The sequence below is a fragment of the Cyprinus carpio genome, chromosome B11 (genome assembly GCF_018340385.1).
Source record: "Cyprinus carpio isolate SPL01 chromosome B11, ASM1834038v1, whole genome shotgun sequence".
Lineage (NCBI taxonomy): Eukaryota > Metazoa > Chordata > Actinopteri > Cypriniformes > Cyprinidae > Cyprinus > Cyprinus carpio.
Window position 1 is genome coordinate 7,103,155 of NC_056607.1, and position 16,493 is coordinate 7,119,647.

General features: G+C 33.6%; 1 protein-coding gene across 4 annotated transcripts in view; it reads right to left on the reverse strand.

The window, feature by feature from the left end:
• Positions 1-1,162: 1,162 nt before the first annotated feature.
• Positions 1,163-16,493, reverse strand: part of LOC109098723 (intermediate filament family orphan 2-like) — a 29,598-nt gene continuing 14,267 nt past the window's right edge. Inside the window, exons 2-10 of one of the 4 annotated variants that reach the window (XM_042733695.1) lie at positions 11,721-11,781; positions 10,115-10,210; positions 9,124-9,183; positions 7,072-7,242; positions 5,808-5,947; positions 4,217-4,406; positions 3,547-3,636; positions 3,287-3,411; positions 1,163-1,988 (exon numbers count right to left, since the gene is read on the reverse strand). In XM_042733695.1, coding sequence (XP_042589629.1) covers positions 1,883-1,988; positions 3,287-3,411; positions 3,547-3,636; positions 4,217-4,406; positions 5,808-5,947; positions 7,072-7,242; positions 9,124-9,183; positions 10,115-10,210; positions 11,721-11,781 — 1,039 coding nt within the window. In that variant the 3' untranslated portion in view covers positions 1,163-1,882. The remainder of the gene's footprint in view (positions 1,989-3,286; positions 3,412-3,546; positions 3,637-4,216; positions 4,407-5,807; positions 5,948-7,071; positions 7,243-9,123; positions 9,184-10,114; positions 10,211-11,720; positions 11,782-16,493) is intronic. The other 3 variants (XM_042733696.1, XM_042733697.1, XM_042733698.1) reach the window with 3 other exon arrangements.

Below are 16,493 nucleotides of genomic sequence, written 5' to 3' on the forward strand. Positions count from 1 at the left end.
CACCTAGCTTGGTCTATGTACAATCAAAACCTCCACCTGAAAACTCTTCCCATGATTATCATGAGTGCAAACTTTAGAAAGAAGTGGAAATGCAGTAAGGCCATTCAAAATGATATATAGGCACACAGCTCTTTAATGTTTGAGATATTGATGTGTGTGACTCTTGAAAAGCTTCAATCATCACTGGTTGCTGCTCAAAATGATGGGACACCGTTCCACAGATTCTGCCATTAAGTGCGTAAACATTAACACGTGAACATTGTACATAACACATGAAATCACTTAAGGCAAATCAAACCCAGCTAATAGCAAACATTTTGCTAACGTTCTGGCAAGGCTCTCGCAAAGTTATAAACAAACATTTTTGTTCAGTAGAATGTTTGTTCAAATTTATCTGGTATTTAATAAAGTTCTCAAAATATTAGCAAAAAAATATTCATGGGACTTTTTTCCCCTCCGAAACGTTTAGATGGACATTCATCTGATGAAACTACTTGTTGCAGAACATTCGGAGAACATTCAAAACTAACATTTCAATTCAACGTTTGCAAAATTATAAAATTGAATGTTCCCTTAACATTGGCAGAACCAGGAAAAAAAAAACATTTTTAACCCTCTGATGTGCCTTGTGTGACGGTAAAAAAAATCATTGAATTATTATTTAATTTTTTTTATTTCAATAAACTGAATGTACTATGATTTAGTGTAGACCTGAAAAACTGTCATAAATTTTGAATGCTTTGGAGCATAGACTTAAGTTTGGTCTCTTTCTTAAAGAAGTGCTGATGTGAAAAAAGTTTAAAAAGTGAAATTAAAAAAAGTTATAGACCTTTAGCTTTATTGTTATAATTTACATATTTTAATATTTACATATTTTCCAAAACATTTTACTTTAAAGCCAAAGAAAGTCAAAGCCATAATTCTAATTATGTTCCAAATTTGAAGTTGATATCACAAAAAAAATCACCTTTCTGTAAGACTTTCTTTGAGTGCAGTTTCCACTAGATAAAATTCACTTCCCATTCATTTCCACTGTGATAATTTTTTGATTATGAAAAATACAAGTGTGACTATTCTTTTCACAACCATTTAACCTTTTTGAATTATGTCCATATATATATATATATATATATATATATATATATAAATAAAAAAATATATATATATATATATATACTTAAGAGCACCAGAGGGTTAAAACATTTAGATTAAAACGAAGTCACACATTCATAAATAACATTTACATAACTAACTGGGAACGTCAGCAAAACATTCTAAGAGCCTAGTTTTATTAGCTGGGAAAACACAGATCACAAAATAAGGCTGATTGCATAGAACGTGAGCTTTTTCTGTGTTCCACATTCAACGACTGGATTCGGGGCTTAAAAAGGCCAAAATGTTTCTGCAGTAAACTGCTGATTTCTGAAGTAGTTTTTAGAAAAATAAAAAGCCACAAATATTAAGGAAAGCATTCTGAAGTGTTGGATCGCAAGGAGTTTTGGTCTGAATGGCTTTCAGTCTTATGTATCACTCATGTTGCACGAATGTTTTCCGGTTTCTAATCGAGATATGGACTTGATTTCAGGTTTGATCGGGTGTATTATGTGATGTATTTTGGCTGAGATTGATCTGATTCATAGTTAGGCTGTCCTGTGACAGCTGTGGCACCATGTGACGCATCAATATTGATGTCGAAGCACAAAAACAACCCTCATCAACTCCACCCCACTCTGACACGGAGACGTTAAAGCACCTACAGGATCTGGGGTTTGTGTGAGTGGGCTCTGTCCCTCAGTGTAACGCCATTGGTCAACTGCTGGGAGGCCCGAGAGCTGACTGGAGCTCAGTGGGGGGAAGAGGGCGGGGTCAGCCTGGGCAGGTATCAGCTGATTGGCCCCTCCGTCTCTCCATCCTTGTCCAACTCCTCTTGTATCTCGTCAGTGTTCCCTGAGTCACTGCTCACAGATGAGCTGATGGAAAGAGAATTTCTGAAAGAGAAACAGAAGACAATTTATTAAAATACACACACACACACACACACACACACACACACACACACACACACACACACACAAAGGGAAACATTATTCCCTTTTATATATATCTATATATATCTATATATATATATATAATCTTATATAAAGAAATATATTTCATTACTGAAAACAAAATGTTAACTAAAATAAAATGTAAAAAAAAAATACTTAAACTTAAGCATTTCTCAACTTAAAACAAATAAAACTTAATTAAAATATGTAATAAGTAAAAAAAAAATGTTTTAACTAAATCTGAAATGAAAATTAAAAATTAAATTAAAATTAAAAGAGTTTTTAAGACATTAAAAATACTTAGTTAAAGTAATATTTAGTTAAAAACTAACTATAATGAAAATGAAAAAAAAAAAAAACTAATTCATAATACTAGGAAACTGTATTATATATTAGTGATACTAAAACTCTGTGTCCCGGAATGCAATACTCAACTTGAACCAAGTGTTTGATGCATTATTGAGAAATAATATCAGCCATGATTTGTGGCGTCTCTTCTTTGATTACACTTCCAAATGTCACATTTTAGCACAAAAATGCCTGATGAAAGACCAGATTTAATTACATGTATCTTTAAATAAAGCTGTGCAAGCTATGACAGTGATCTGTTTTCATCCTAAAGACATTTATACACAAAATTAACATAAAAATGGAAAAATATCGACAATATTTTTCCACATGTAAACATTATGAGGTCATTTAACATATTTTGTGACAAAGAGCTGAAAAACAAGATATAAACTGCCATCATATTTTTAATTTTAATTTGTTATATAGGGGATTTGAAAAGATTTCTAAACCAGAATGTAAATTAGAAAAAAAAAAAGTTGTGGAATTTTTTATAATAAATATCTTTTTTTTTTTAAATTTATGTCAAGTTCTAAAATATTTTTTCCTTAGAAGCTGCTATTCAAATTGTGTACATTTATTGATCATAAAAAGCGCAAACCCTGAGGAATATCAAGCTATTGAAAATTCAGTACGTTATTTATATTTATTTGATTTTATTCTTTTAATAATTGCTACACTCTTAATTGCTGTAAATAAAAAGAAACGATCAGTGAGAAGAAAACCTCAGATTAAAATGGAAGTTGTTTATCATTTGTAAGCTGATCACGTCTTGCCTAATTAGGACACATTGCTAGGCTTTTTCTTTAGTACTTTTGAACACTACAAACATTTCAGATGAAGCTGTTTTTATAGTGACGCTGCGTTCTCTGAATCATCAGTGAAATCACCTGCCACCCTTGATCATTCTCCTGCACGTCTCCATCTGCACGTCCAGCCCTCGTTTCATGCTGCACATCTCCATGTACTCGTGCAGATGTCTGTTCATGTCACTCTTAGCCGTGGCCAACTCCATCTGTGTGTCAGAGAGAAAGATATAATTACATACAACATTTTATGTGTCAGAAAAGATGAGAGGTTCAGTAGGAGGATAAACACAACCACAAACAATCACAGTTTGGCTCGGGTGGAAAAACAGACACATTCTAACCTCGATTTGTCCGATTGTCTCCTGATATTCCTGCTCTCTGGTCTTGATAAGAGACTCAGTCTCATCGATGAGATTTCCCAGACTGCCATCCTAAGAAATAAGACACACGATGGCTTATTTCAGTTATATTAACTCTCAGTTTGTACACATGTATTGAGAACAACACTGACAACAGAAAGTAGTACTTTTAGTTAATACTTTTATTCAGCAAGGATGCATTAAATTGATTAAAATTAATGCATTTTATAAAATGTAATGCAATTTATAAAATTACAAAAAATTATATTTCAAGCAAATGCTGTTCTTTTGAACTTTCCATTCATCAAAAATAGTTTTCACATGAATATGAAGCAGCACAACTGTTTTCAACATTGATGAGAATCAGAATATATGCATATTAGAGTGATTTCTGAAGGATCGTGTGACACTGAAGACTGGAGTAAAATCCACTTTGCATTGCAGGAATAAATTACATCTTAAAATATATTCAAATAAAAAACACAACTTTTCAATTTTAATAATATTTTAATTTTTTTTTACAGCTTTTCCTGTATATTAATCAGACAAATTCTGGTGAGCAGAAGAGACTTTTTATTTCAAAACATTAAAACGTGTTAACAACCCCAGTCATATGAACAGTGGTGTATATGGATGCTCATTGGAAACTCACCGCTTCTTGTGCATCTCCGTTGCAGTCGAGGGCACCGGTGTTGTTAGTAAGGCTGTAGGGCACGTTGTAATTGGCGAAATCCTCCCATAACAGCAGCGTATCATCGTTCTCTTCCCACGTCAAACTGTCACAGTCATCATCGATCTCAAACGTCTCCCGCCTAGCAACAAATGAGTTATCTGAACAATGTCTGCGTGTGAGGAAAAAGAAAGGGACGGAAAGAGAAGAGAGAGAAAGAGCAAGCAGTGAAGACAGTCTCAGACGGCCAGCACAAGACGAGAGTATAGACAAGCACGAAACAGGACGCATACATACACAAACATGCTAAATGAGGCCCAAATCTGATTTTTCCCTCACTGTGAATGGCAAAATTTGCACTCGCAAATTTTAATCTGGATCTGAGTCACATTCGTGGAAATTGGATGTGTAATTGTCGTTTTGCAATGTGACTTCAGATGGTTTTAAAGCATCATTAAACCCTGACATAAAATTCTGGAAAAAATGAAATAGTTTTTTTTTAATTTTAGACAAAAATTGTTTTTTTTAATATATCTAAAAAAGTTTTTTTTTTTTTTTTTGTCTTATGTAATACATCAGGTTTTTATGGCTCATATAGTATGATATAGTAAGAATACAGAAGGCCAAATTGGGCAAAAACATGCAATTTGGTGCAGATGTTTATATTTATATAGCCAAAAAGTAAAGTGAAATTCTGTTAGCTTGTAATGTAAATCAATGAGATCTTTATAAAAGTATAGCTGATTAATTACATTAAATTCCTATAAACATCAGTCACACGGTATCACCAATAATATATCTTATTGAGATGATATTTAAATGCTTAGTTTTATGATCAAAACATACGATGCAATGCAATACAATGATGACTGAGAGATGAACAAATAAATGCTTAACAGGGTTAAAGAAACACTCCAACTTAACTTGATTTAATGTTTCAGTCATTTGTAAAAAAGTGTCAGTAAACTCAATTTTTTGTCTAAAAAACTAGGTGGAGTTAATGCTATTTTTGCAGAAATGTATTTAAGCATTTATAGCAATACTCCAACCAAATATAAATTGATTTCTTTATAATGCCACTTCAATTATATTAACACTGTGTTTTGAATGAAATGTGCATTCAAGTTTTGTTTACTTCTTACTTGTTTGTATGCATGTCAGATAAGAAGTTTTGCAGTTAAGACCAGTGTATGATATGATCCATATTTCAAAGAATACAATGTGACTAACCTCAAAAATATCAGATCTGAGGAGGAAATCAGAATCAGGCACTTTGGTTTGTGCTACAATAGCAGCTAAAGCTGTTAGTGAAAGTGTGGAAGTGAGAATTAGAAAAACACAGAAATACCAGCTTTACATGATTACGACATCGAAGTTGAAAGATTAAAATCTCAGTGCCCACTCATTACAAATACATGGAGGAAAAAAAGCAACTTGCACAATTCCCCCCAAAATTGCTTTTGATTTCTGCAGTTCTTTGCATCTCCACTTGGTGCTGCCAGAGTGTAAGCATGAGATGATCACAGATCACAGGCTGAAACCTGAATCTGTTTTAGATTTTGAGAGGACTCACAGCTGGTTGAGCATGCGTTTCATCTCGTCTGTGATGTTGAAAGGGACGTCCTCCTCCGAAGTGCTGGGATCTGCATCCATCTCTGAGTTTTCCTCATCTGATACTGGCTTCTTCTCCTTCTTTTTGCACACCACAGCCATCTAAGAGACACAAACGATATTTACTTAGAGTGATTTTATGCCAGTACCTCAGCTGGTTTAGGCCTGCCATGAAAAAAAAAAGAAAAAAAAAAAACTGCCAGTAGGTGGCGACAAGTCCCTGTCTTAATGAGTGATTAATGAGTGATTCTTTGAATCATTCATTCAAACGATTAATTTGAAATCAATTTAAAAGCAAGAGGCTGTCTTTATTCATAGATTATAGAATTATTGACTCAAATGATTCATACAAAAACAGACTGATTCAGGACCCAACTGCAGTCTTGCTCCGAGACGCACAAATGTTCTACCCCGGCTTTGTTTGGTTTTCTTGGTGGAAAACAATAACAACAAGAAAAAAACATTAACAACAAACAAACAAATACAAAACAACAGAATATTGTGTCTAAATTAACGTCATGTTTTTTGTCGTATAAAGTTAATACCACATTTGCGATCACGAGACTTATTTCTTGCAATTATGACTTTTCTCAGAATTTTGAGAAATGATCTTGCAATTGCGAGTTATAAATTCTGATTCTGAGGGGAAAAATATTTTCTTACAATTGCGAGTATATATTTCACAATTCTGACTTTATGTGCAATTTCATGTTTATATCACAAAATTCAGATTTAAAAACTCGCAATAGCAAGTTTATATTTCACAATTCTGACTTTATTTCTCAGAATTGCGATTTTAAATTATGCAAATCTGAGAAAAGTCAGAATTGTGAAAAAAGGTTGCAATTATAGACTTCTACTACTTAAGTATATCATATTTAATAAATATAAAAACAAAAACCTATACAGGGATATATTTTTATTTCATAACATTCTAACTGCATTCTATTCTAAGTTAAAGGCTAAATCAAGCTGCGAATGCTTTTGGTTTCTCAAAGTGCAAAGTGAGTGACACTTAATATCAGATTACATATCATTAAAACAACAATTATCACAGACAATGAATATCACACACCCCTATTAGAGCCACATATTAAAACCAACTCATGCACTGGAACTGGACATAGAGTGTGGGTTGGGCTGCAGTGCAATGTGATAAGCTCATGTGCAGGGCTGGAGAGATCTTGCCTCAGCAGTTTTACTCTAGTACTGCGTGTTTTACCCACCCTGTCTGCTGGTGCTCTGGATGGACTGACGCTGAACATCTTAGACATGTCCTCTGAGTTCCTCTGCTGAGCCACGTCACACAGTTTGGCTGTGATGTCGATTCTCCTGCAGATGTCCATGTCCACCTTCATGGCTTTCTCCTGAATCTTGGTGTCGAGGTCGGACATTTGCTGAACAAAGATTCAAGGAGTGTTAGAAAATGAAAAGAAGACTGTTTCTGTACAGATAATGAATTTATGATGCTTGAGAAACAACATTAACAGTTGCAGTGTCATTAGATTTGTGCGTAGTCAGGGTGGAGTTTGGTCTATGAATGTAGTTTTTTTAAAAAGCAATAGTCACTTTATTTTCACTCCTATGCAATTGTCCATGAATTGTCCATATTATGAACTATACACTATACTACTATTCTATAACCAGTGACAATTACCTAATTTAAATATCAAGTATGGTCCAATCAATCTATTAAAATATTAACCTACTTATTTTGAAAAAATTTTAATATTTCTAAAAAATAAAAATAATTGTTAATATTTTAAAAATAAATAAAATAAATGTAAATTAATGTTGTATATCTGTTAAAATGAAAAATATTATTTTTAAATTTAAAATGAATGTTATTTTTAAATATTTTTTAAAATAAAAATAATTTTAAAATACATTTTAATATTTTCAAAATGAAAATTATATTATGAAATAGAAAACATTTTTGAAATAAAAACAAATTTAAAATATTTTTGTTAAAAAAGTATAGCTCACTCTGTTAAAAATAAAAATAATACAAATAAAAAAGTAATTAATTTATTTATTTTAAATAAGATCACTCAAAAAACAAACAAACAAAAACAAACACACACTGCATAAACAACTAAACGTCAGGTTGGTTCTCTATACACTACAAAAAAAATATATATATATATATATATGAAAATGCAAAAGAAAATACTATTGTCACCAACTAAATAATAATAAAAAAAAATTTTCAGGAGTGAACTGAGTTGAAAAATGCCGTTTTTGCATGCAACTGAACAGAGAGTTTAAACAGCATTAAGTGACAACTGCATTTAGCTGCAGTGTCAAGTGGCCATATACTGCAGGAATGCAGATTCAAACTGAGAAACTCCGAGACATTCTCTTAACAAAAACACACTATGCCACAGGATCACTCTAAATCATTATAATCTTCATGCTGAACATCAATTATAAGCTGCCAACAAGGACATCAACACATCAGTCATAAATCAATGCCATTGCACACAGATGCTTAGACCAACAAGTTAGTCTTGTGGTAAATCCACAGGCACGCAACAAACTTGAGCAGTTAATTTTACCTAAAGGCCTCATGGGAAACAATTGCTCTGACTCATTTATTCTGTATGGAGAAGAGGAGTCAAAAACATTGACTCTGTTTGTTGTTTCCTAATTAAAAATGCAACACATTTAGGGCAACATATGCAAGTTTATTTCCATTCCACAGAATAAAAAAAGTAATTGGACTTTCTCACAATTCTGCCTTTTCTTCCTCGTAACTTTGAGTTTATATCTCACAATTCAGACTAGTTTTCTCACATTTGAGGAAAAAGTCAGAATTTTGACTTCTCTTCTCAGAATTGCGACTCTATATCCTGCAATTCTGGGAAGAGAACTTGTATTCCGAGTTTATAACTTACATTTGTGAGATTATAAACTTGCAATTCTGAGAAGAAAAGTCTTAATGTGAGATATAAACTTGCAACTGTGATAAAAAAAAGTCATAATTCTCCCTAAAATGTTCTCGCTATAGTGTCTTTATTCTATAATCCTTCTCAGAACTGCACTTTTAAATCTATTTTAAATCTCTCAGATGCATGTTCTAAACTTGCAATAAGACTCTTTTTCAGAATTGCAAGAAAAAAGTCTGAATTGTGAGATAAAAAGTCGCGATTACTGTTTGAAATGTTTTATTCCATTGCGAAAATAAGCATTTAGATGCGCGTTAAACAAATCAGGGCAATTGTTTTTCTTTATTAAACGCAATGCTTTTACAGATCACGTCTTGCATTCTCTCTTACTTTCAGGTCCAGGATTTTCCTCCGGTTTTCTACAGCTTTAGAGTGGCGGCGTCCGCCAGCCTTTACAATAAATAGTGATTTCAGTTCACAGCTTTTATTGCTTCAAAACTATATGTGATTTTTACAGCACACAGTGACACTCGTGTGAATGACTGGCTGACAGATGAGGCAATTCGAAAGCGAAGATAAGTAATTAAACATTAACCCGTAAATCCAGGTGACATCTGGTTAAACGGTTTATTCATTCTTTACCATCCAGACCACAAATCGAAGGCGTGTATGTGTGAGATAACGATATAATATGACAATGAGACTCAAAACAGAGCTCTGTTTGTGTGTGTATTGTCTTAGCTGGGTGTTTCTGCCGGAGGGGAAAAAAGCCAAATAAGGCCAAGTGCGTTAGAGTCAGTATATAGGTATTATAGTTAGTATTTTTTTATGTTTTGTTTAGTTTTTTGGTTTCTTGTGATGGTTTATCTTTTCACTTCATAAGACCTCAGTATATTGTCAGTAGCGACAGGTGTTAATTTTGTGTTCCTTGATATGCTTTTTTATTAAAAACTGAATGAATGGATCAGCAAGGATTACGGTTTCAGCTAAAAACCTTCTTTACTGTTCTACTGAAGAAAAAAAAAAACACCTACATATTTGGTGGCCCAAGGTTAAGTAAAATAACAGCACTTTTTTATTTTTAGGTAAAATGTCCCTTTAAGTTATCAAAGACCTGATTAAAAATGCATTTATTATATATTTCTTTTATTTATGTAAAATGTCCCAAGTTATCAAAGACCTGATTAAAAATGCATAACTGTGACATCCAAAACATCATCCATCATCCAATAAATACTGTTTCTTGGACTGAAAACACATTCTTATGTTGTGATCTCATGATGTGATAAAACAAAACTGATCTTCATAATGAATAAAAGATTTTGACTGTCTTCTCTGAAAAAATGTCTCAAGTCTATGTGATATTTATGGAAATACTCACATCGCTCATGAGGCTCTTGAAGACCACCAGTTCAGCTTTTAGTCTTTCGACCTTCTCGTTCAACTCGTCCTGAATGGCTTCGGATTCGTTTACATTCTGAACAAACCCGAACACAAATATAGGCAAACATGAGTACACAAAGCAACAGAAGAATACATGAAATAGTCTGTATGTGATGAGACTTTTAGCAGCATTCAAAAGAAGACTTTTCTGCTCACCAAGACTGCATTTATTTAGTCAAAAATACAGTACTGAAAATACTAATATTGTAAAATAATATTTTATTGAAAAATAACTGTTTTCTATTTGAATATATTGTAAAGTTGAATTTATTCCTGTGATGCAAAGCTGAATTTCCAGCATCATTACTCTAGTTTTCAGTGTCACATAATCCTTCACATTCTAATATACTGATTTGGTGCTCCAGAAACATTTCTGATTATTATCAATGTTTGTGCTGCTTAATATTTTTGTGGAAACTGATCATTTTTATTTCAGAATTCTCTGATGAATAGAAATTTCTTAATAAAGCTTAGTGACAGATCTTGATGTTAAACATGATGCCAGTGCAGCACAACAACCCTCTCCAGTTTAATGAAATCCCCACAGCCGCGGCGCTGAAGGTTGGAGAGGAAATCCATACGACTCAGGACAGAATTTAAAAAGGAGGCTCTGAGCATGTTTGGGATCTCTGGGGACGCTTCTTTCCTCGGCGGTTTTGCTGACCCATAATCCAACACGAACACAGATGCAGCCGTTTATTGATTTTCCCGCTGCATCAGCAGAGGATGGATCTCACACCTGCAGCGTGCTTCTGAGGGAATGTGGGGAGTTTGAGACTGACATGGATGCGGCACTGGGCCATGCGGACATATTTAAACTCTGAAACTCCTAAATGCATCCCATTTACAGCCCTGTCCCAGATTGTTTGAGGTCTCACACACACACACAGTAGAGTTGAGATCTCTTCTAAGACTTTAAAAGGGGAAACATGTAAGCACCAATACAGCAAAATTATTTGTCAAATTATACATAAAATTGGTCCAAACATTACATTGCTAATATAGATTCTGTCATCATTTACTTACCCTCAAGTTGTTCCAAAGCTGTATGAGTTTCTGTCTTCTGCTGAAAACACAAAAGAAGATATTATGAAGAATGTTTGTAACCAAACAGTTGACGGTAGCCATTGACTTCCATGGTATTTATTTCCATACTATGGAAGTCAATGGGGACCCGAAACTGTTTGGTTACACACATTCTTCATAATATCTTCTTTTGTGTTCAACACATACAGGTTTGAAACAACATGAGGGTGAGTAAATGATGACAGGACTTTCTCTTTAAGCTGTGCTGTTTACAACAAAAATATATTCCACATATATTTCGACCAGAAAAATAATCTTATTTGTGTTTTGCATTTGTAGTTGGGCTACAAACATGTTGAATACGACGCTTTAACTGTATAATGTCAGTATTGTCCTGCATCATGATATCTGGATGTCATAGTTTGGTTGTAAAGTGAGAAACCCACGTCATATAGATGGCAAATGTAATTAGTATCACAGTGAGAGAGTCTAGACGGCTGGTGCGCAGGTGAGCTCACCTCCTGCAGCGTCTGCACCATCGACTCCATCTGTTCTCTTCTCGACAGCTCCTCCTCCCATCTGCAACACACGGGACACACCTCTGATGAGTCTGACCATCACACTATGAGTCATTTTATATCATGGTAACAGTGCAGACTTATGTCATATATTAACTACTTTTCTGTTATGGCAACAGTCTCAAAGCCTCCTTTGGTGGAGAATCCAAAGAAATTAAATACTTACACACAAATGAAAGCTACGTTAATTTTTTATTTTTTTTTCATTCTTTCTGTAGGCTGATGAGCTCAGACCACAAGATCAAATAATTCAGCAACCATAGCAAAAAATATATTTTTTTAAAGGGGTCATCAAATGAAAAATTCACTTTTACATGTTGTTTGAACTGAAATGCAAGTACACAGCCACCCTATAATAATTAAAATACACCAAGTGTTTTTTTTTAAATCCCCAAAAATAATAATAACCTCTTTTTTCAAATCAAGCTGCTCTTTTGTAATTTCAATAAGACATATTTATTTAATTTAATATGTGATGTAATAATAACATTTTCTTTATTTGTTTATTTTATAATATTTAGACATTTTTATTTATTTATATTTTCTACTTTTGTAATTTCTATATCAAAAATGTTGATATCATAAAGACCTTATTTTAAGCAAATATAACTATATTGTGATATATACTGTTAGCATGAAAAAAAAACCTCATATTTCGATATAAGATTTTAATCAATTTGCCCACCCCTTAAGTTTTGTTACATTCAAAAGTTTTGTTATAAATAGTATTTAATATAATATTTCATTTAATAACATTTTTATGGAATGATTTTATTTAAAGCTGCAGTCCATAAGTTTTGCCTCTTTTTCGCTCATCTCTGTTTAAAACCTGCAATTGCAGTTATTTGCGGAATTATTTTCTTAATGTGGGTCGTGCACATTCCGATGTATTGAAGCCATACTTTTGCACAATGAAATATTATTAATAGTCTTTTTTGTTCTGTTCTATCTATCATTCAGTATATTGCTGCCTTCATTAATGTGCTATGCATTTAAAAGAAATGTCTTTTAATTTTACAGTATATATATATATATATGATATATATATATATATATATATATATATTAGATATAATAGATATAGATATATATTATATATATATTTTAGTCTACTAGATTTTCTAGATTACAGACGTGATGCAATGAATTTCACACAAATTCCTACCAGTACCACTCAAATTAGAAAACATTATTATAAATATGACATTGTGTATCAGGCTTAGGTTAGGAGATAGTTTTGAACACTGGCTGGTTATGTACTTGCTCAAAAACTTAGTATAATTTTTTACCAAAAAAAAAAAGTTACGGACTGCAGCTTTAAAATTAACTGCGACTTTTATCTCACAATTCTGACTTCTTTTATAATCATAAATTATAAAAAAAAAAAAAAAAAAAAACAATGAATTATTTATTAAGACTTGGTTGTTTGTTTTTTTGAAGAAGAAATACTGAATGTATATAGGTTGGTTTATTGTGTATTATGTGGTCTCTGTTGGGTTTATAGCAACCTGTAAAGTAAATTAAAATAAGGAAACAAGAAACCACAACCCAGAGAAATGCTTCTGGAAGCACTAAAACCATTACTGTATATACATGCATCATATACAGTATCTGCTACTTACAGGCTGCAAAGTATGACTGACAGCTGTAAAGAGGCAGATGATAATATGTTTTGTAATAATGTTGTAGAGCGGTGTTGTCCGGAGGGAATCTTTCTACAGACAATCAAATCATTTCTGAGGCATCACTCTCTGTTGTTATGGCTACGCTTGAGTTCACCACTAAAATAGCACATTGAGCAGATGAAGCGCTCGATCACATTTCCTGCCGGCTCTGACCTGCTGCACCGTTACTACGGTGAGGTAAACAGTACACACAGTGCTTCTGAATGAGACACAGGTCTATAAAGGATACAGAGCCATGTGATGTCAGCATACTAATTAGGGCACTTGAGAATCTCAAGTGAATGAACTGGAAACTGCCCTTAAGATAAACACACACACACACACACACACACACACACACACACACACACACACACACACACACACACACACACACACCACACAACAAACACAAACACACACACTACACACCCACAAGATAACACACAAAACACACACACACACACACACACACACTCTCTCTTAAATGCACATCAAAGAAAATTAAGTGAATTCACAAAACATTGCAGACCTTTGCTTTCCTGTTGCCAAAGAAACTGTGAAAGAAAATATACACTTAAACCAAGGAAACCTCTGAAAAATGAGCAAAGCACACAGTGTTTGCCTCCGAAAAGATCACACTCCAGTGCTGCATACTACCAAGAATACAGTCAATTACATTATACATTTTATCTATCTATCTATCTATCTATCTATCTATCTATCTATCTATCTATCTATCTATCTATCTATCTATCTATCTATCTATCTATCTATCTATCTGTCTATCTATCCTCCATTCATTGTTCTATCATTCTAACCATCCATCCATTCTTCTATCATCCATCTATCCATCTATCTGTTATTCTATCCATTGTCCTCTCCATCCATCCATTATTTTATCTATTTACAGTCGTGGTCAGAATTGTTGGTACCCTTGGTAAATATGATATGCTCAAAAAAGGCTGTGAAAATAAATCTGCATTGTTTATCCATTTGAAAAATGAGACAAAATCTCATTATGAAATAAATGTCGGCCACAATTAATGGTACCATTTAATTCAATGCTTTTTGCATCATCCTTTTGCCAAGATAACATCTCTGAGTCTTTGCCTATAATGCTTGATAACTTTGGAGAACACCTGACAAGAGATCAGAGACCATTCCTTCATCCAGAATCACTTCAGACCCTTCAGGTTCACAGCTTCATGACGGTGCTTCTCCTCTTCAGTTCACTCTCACACTCATTCTCTATAGGGTTCAGGTCAGAGGACTGGAAAGGCAATCACAGAATATTTGTTTTGTGCTTATTGACCCATTTTTGTTTTGAGTTTGATGTTTGTTTTTGGATCATTGTCCTGTTGTAAATTCCAACCTTGGCCAAGTATAAGATTTCTAGCTTGGACAGTCAGTTTTTAATTTTGTATATGTTGGTATTTAATTGAATCCATGATGCCATGTATCTGAACAAGATGTCCAGGACTTCTGGCAGAAATATAGGCCCACAACATTAAAGATACAGAAGTATATTTCATTGTACACATGGGGTACTATTTTTCTCATGTGTGCACCAAACCCATCTTCAGTGTTTTTTGTTTTTTTGTTTTATCCTACCATAGAAATCAGTCCTGATTGAAGTTCCAGTAGTGTCTGGCAAATTAATATGTTGGAGTTTGTTTTCGGTTAAGAGCATTTTCTTTTCTTGATTTTTTTCTTGAAACCCTCCCAAACAACAACTGATTTTTTTTTTTTTTTTTTTTTGAGGCTTTGCAAACCAAAAACTATTTTCTCCTCCTTGCCTTGCTTACGGACAATATAGACCCATGTCCTCTTTCAGGCAGATTTGTAATATTTTGTGTTGACTGAAAATTATTAATTATTGCCCCAATGGTGGAAATGTATTTATTTTTTTTTTTTTGTTTGTTTTATTTGTAGCAAATCTGTGCTCATTTTTTTCTATCTATCCATCTATCTATCTATCTATCCATTCATCCATGCATCTAATGTAACCCAATAACCTGCTAACCTTCCATACAGTCATATATGTGACCACTGGTCACTGTATTCTCTCTCTCTCTCTCTCTCTCTCTCTCTCTCTCTCTCTCTCTCTCTCACTCTCTGTCTCTCTCTCTCTCTCTCTCTCTCTTGTGTGTGTGTGTGTGTGTGTGTGTGTGAATCACACTGCTGCTGCTGCTGCAGAGCGCCGCAGGTCACTGGAGTACATCAGCTGTGTCAGCCAATCACAGCACAGCGCATCACTTCCTGCTGGATGCAGGGTGGCGTTAGCAGTGATGCAGAGGACAGAAGGACACAATCTGATCACAGTCAGGACATTTGTATAGGGTAAAGAGAGTCTTAAGCTCATGAATATTTAAAAATTTGCATATAGCGTTTTCATGTTTCCACAAAATAATTATGTTTAGCAGATATGAGAAGACATGCAGATCAGATTTCAGATACATGATATATATCAGACTTCAGTGTACATTTCTATGAGGATTTATTTTTACTTCCATGGGCAGAAACTGCAGTGTTGGAACAGCAAATATAGGCACCGTCAAGAAATGTTTCTTGAGCAGCAAATCAGAATATCTGAATGATTTCTGAAGGATCATGTGACACTGAACACTGGATCAAAGATGCTGAAAATTCAGCTTTGATCACAGGAATAAATTACATTTTAACATATATTCACTTAGAAAACACTTATTATGAATTGCAATAATATTTCACAATATTACTGTCTTTACTGTATTTTTGATCAAATTAATGCACCCTTTATTGAGCATAAGAAACGTCTTTTAAAAACATCTTACAGAATGGTAATGTGCATTTAAATAGTACAGGCTTTGCTTCTGACCATAGACAAAAAACACAGCAGTAGCAAGAAGCAAATAATGGTTTTGGCAGGCGTTTATGTAAACTAAAGTCTATTTAAAAAACACAATAGACCTTTTCATTGGCAAAAGAGAATCACTTCATCTAAGCCCACATTTATCTCCAGAACAACTAGTGAGGTGTGATTTTCATCCAGTAAGCACTGAACATA